This window comes from Sinocyclocheilus grahami, unplaced genomic scaffold (genome assembly GCF_001515645.1).
Source record: "Sinocyclocheilus grahami isolate Dianchi unplaced genomic scaffold, SAMN03320097.WGS_v1.1 scaffold496.1, whole genome shotgun sequence".
NCBI lineage: Eukaryota > Metazoa > Chordata > Actinopteri > Cypriniformes > Cyprinidae > Sinocyclocheilus > Sinocyclocheilus grahami.
Genome location: NW_015505675.1, coordinates 51,157 through 54,842, shown reverse-complemented (window position 1 = coordinate 54,842; position 3,686 = coordinate 51,157). Strand labels below are relative to the sequence as shown.

The following is a 3,686-nucleotide window of genomic DNA, read 5'->3' as shown; positions in this document are numbered from 1 at the left end:
ATATATTAAATTTTTTGTAGCCATGAATATTGTGATCAAAGTGAGTGTGTTATGCTACCTATGCTATGCTGTTTAGTGAGAAATTAACTAGTTTATCCAAACAATAAGAAAACAATTCCATTTGTTTCCTCATTTATTCTATTTTAATAAAAGTTCTGATGATGTTTCCACACAGGAGCGAGGCTCAGCAGAGAGCAGGCAGGGCTGGACGAACCTCTGCAGGAAAATGCTTCAGGATTTACAATAAAGACTTCTGGGACACATGCATGCTTGAGTACACCATTCCAGAGATTCAGCGGACCAGTCTAACATCTGTCATTCTCACACTGAAATGTCTCGGTATCCATGATGTGATTAGGTATTGCTGCATTGTATAGGCTGCATTGTTATTTTTGGATTGTTTAATCGGTTTGTTAATAATTTCAATTTGAACACTTTTTTCTTTTATTCAGATTTCCTTACCTGGACAGTCCAGAGGAACGGTTTATCCTGACCGCTCTGAAACAGCTGTATCAGTATGATGCTATTGACAGGTGAGTGATATGCGTTCCACAAACTGTTGCCTGTTATGTAAGAAAACCGCTGAGAATACTGTAGAATACTGCCAGCTGCATTTTTCCAGAAGCACATCTTGCCCCCGGTCCTGCTGATATTCACATTACATATCAATAATGGCACATAGTGTGTACAGTTCACTGTGTCAGTTCTGTGATCTTAATTAAAGTGCTAATATGGGCTTTTTGTTGCAGGAGGGGTGACGTGACCAGGCTGGGGAGGTTGATGGTGGAGTTTCCTCTGCCTCCTAATCTTACTCGTGCTTTGCTCAAAGCTGCCGCTCTCGGGTGTGAAGACGTAATGCTGCCTGTGGCCGCGATGCTCTCAGTAGAGAACATCTTCATTCGACCAGGTAATCATTTCTGTTTGTTGTCACACATGTCTATCACTTAAAAGGAAGGAAATAAATATTAGTTTTAATTTTTAAATGTTTTTGACCTCCTGTAAATATCAGAACTCGATCTTTTGCTGAAATGAGAGAGTTCTCTCTGGTGTTGTATGCAGGGCTTCTCCAATCATTTAGTCCTCTTGAAGGTCCTTGCACACTGAGTCCGAAATTTTCGTATGCGTTTTTTACCTATTCGTCATCCTTTGCTATCAAAATGCTTGCTACGGATGTGAAAACACAGAAAATAGAACCTGGTCCGAATTTTTTTATGACAGACGAAAGTTTCGGAGGCAGTGTGTAAAAGTGATTGACACAACGTGAGGTCGTATTTATTTTTCAACGTGCGAAAATTTAGGACGAAAAATTCGGACTCGGTGTGCGGAGACAGTGTGTAAGACACTGTGCGACATGGATCTAATAAACTTAGGTACGACTTGTATGCAGACTATACGATAATGACACCTAGTGACTTGTAGGCTACGACGCAAGTTACTATTGAAGAATAAAACGTCATCAGCATGCGCGAGTGGTAAACAAAAAAAGCATGACGAATCACAGTTTGGCAGTTGTACTTTTTATGTGTGCTGAAAACAAAGAGGAAGCTGCGAAATAGGAAGGGAAAAGAGTTTGAGGCAAGCAGTTTTAAGTTTAGGTGCCATGTCGCGTTGATCAACACGCTATTTCATGTTGCATTTTTATTGGCTGGTCAGTAAACATGGGTCGTAGTAGCAAACACACTGACACTGTCAGAAAATGATCATAGGCTATCCTTGTCTTTGAACCTCTCACTGTACGACATAAGACCACCGTTTAAAAGCCACGATCACAGAAATCGCCACAATTGTTTCACGATGCCAATTTTTCGTCTTGGACAGCCGAAAATTGTGCAGTGTGTAGAAGGCTTAAAACTTCACACTTTTCTTAAAATCGACTGTATATGAGTGCAGTGCCCACATCTCAAAATCTAATCAACAACTGATGAATACAGCCAAGTCCCTGCCCTACATTTTTCTTCTTTTACGACAGTCTGTTACACTTGATGTGTCAAAATACGAAAAAAAAATATTATATGTCGCTCCATCTGTTTCATTGCAACTATAAGGTAGTTACTTCATGTCACATAATCGATGTTAACTGAGTTCATCCTGTTAAAAATTATATTAAAAAATCCTGTTAATGTAATGGTAAAAACAAAAAGGTTCTGTTAAAATTATAATACAAACTAATATTAAACTTATATTACAAGCTTAAAGGGGTCATATGATGCTGCTAAAAAGAACATTATTTTGTGTATTTGGTGTAATGAAATATGTTTATGCGGTTTAAGGTTAAAGAACCCCCTCGATTTTTACAAAGCTCATTGGTCTGAAAAGCGAGGTGTGCTCTGATTGGCCAGCTATCCAGTGCGTTGTGATTGGCCGAATACCTCAAGCGAGAGACGGAAATGTTACGCCCTTCACAACACTGCTCAAAATTCGCGTTTGAATCATCAGTGGCAAATCCTTTAAATATGAAAACTTACTTACAGTCTGTGAGTCAGAACAGCCGGCATTGTGGTCTACTCTCCCAGGATCAGGAAACGGTACTCCATAAAATGCGCTGGACACATCTGAATATTTAGGTTGAAGTGTTCTGGAACCGTGTTGTAAATACAACTTAACCACTGATTTCTAGTCGTGTCCATTTTTGGAAGGCCAAACAAAGAAGTTTCGCTTTCACAACGAAACAGCATCACACACGGCGGCCTAGAGTGAGTGGCGGTGGCCTACAGTGAGCAGAGGCCGGGGGCTTGAGAACGGCACGGTCAGAGATTTCGATGACTCTGGCCTGGACTCCGCTTCGTTCATGGTGAAAGCCGATCCGGCGATCCACAGCGCAAAATTGATGTATTTCCTCAGCGACCAGCACGGATCAGCTGTAGGCATGACGAAGCAGATATCGTCCTTTCTTGGAAGACCAAACAAAGTAGTTTAGCTTTCACAACGAATCACACAGCGTCTCCACGACATGGCGGCGGCAACAACAATACTACAGTGAGAATAAAAGTTACGCCTTCTTTCTTTGTGTGAACGTTTGGGCGGCATTATGCAAATCTTCCCACAGAACGACATAGGTATGTGGGGGCGTGTTAGAACGAGCAGTTTTAGGTAGGCGTGGCTGACTCTTAACTTTTATAAAGAATATCTCTTTGGATTTGAGACTTTAGTCTTTGCAACTTTACAGATCTTCTTTATGCACCAAGAGCTTGTAACACTCCAAAGAGAAAGGAAAAATTTAAATCGCATCATATGACCCCTTTAATATACTATAACTATAATATATATATACAACTATATATACTATATAACTATATATACAAACTATAATATACAAACTTATATTAACTCACATGACAAAAAACTAAGTTAAAAACATTAGAGATGCACTGATATTAAAATTCTTAAATTGTTTTTATATTATAGCCTGAAAACCGATAAATGGCCCATTGTAAAATATTCTCTACTGCATTGTGTAAGTAAATGAGAAATAAAAGACAAACCTAAAATTGTTTTAAATAAAATTTGGCATTACAACATTATAATTTATAGTTTATATGTAGATTTTCACAATACGTTGTATGGTAATTCATGCTTTTTCCCACAATATTAATATTTTAACAATATTTTACAGTAAAATTAAATGTCCTTTCCCATTAAATCTAATATATTAGATAAATAAAATGTTGCTTTTTTTGTTTTTTTTT

The 3,686-nt window shown here is 38.3% G+C and overlaps 1 protein-coding gene across 1 annotated transcript in view; it reads left to right on the top strand.

Moving 5' to 3' along the window:
• The window catches only part of dhx40 (DEAH (Asp-Glu-Ala-His) box polypeptide 40), a 7,464-nt gene extending 4,054 nt beyond the window's left edge, over positions 1-3,410 (top strand). Inside the window, exons 8-11 of the mRNA XM_016236703.1 lie at positions 176-358; positions 453-533; positions 750-907; positions 3,406-3,410. Coding sequence (XP_016092189.1) covers positions 176-358; positions 453-533; positions 750-907; positions 3,406-3,410 — 427 coding nt within the window. The remainder of the gene's footprint in view (positions 1-175; positions 359-452; positions 534-749; positions 908-3,405) is intronic.
• Positions 3,411-3,686: the final 276 nt, after the last annotated feature.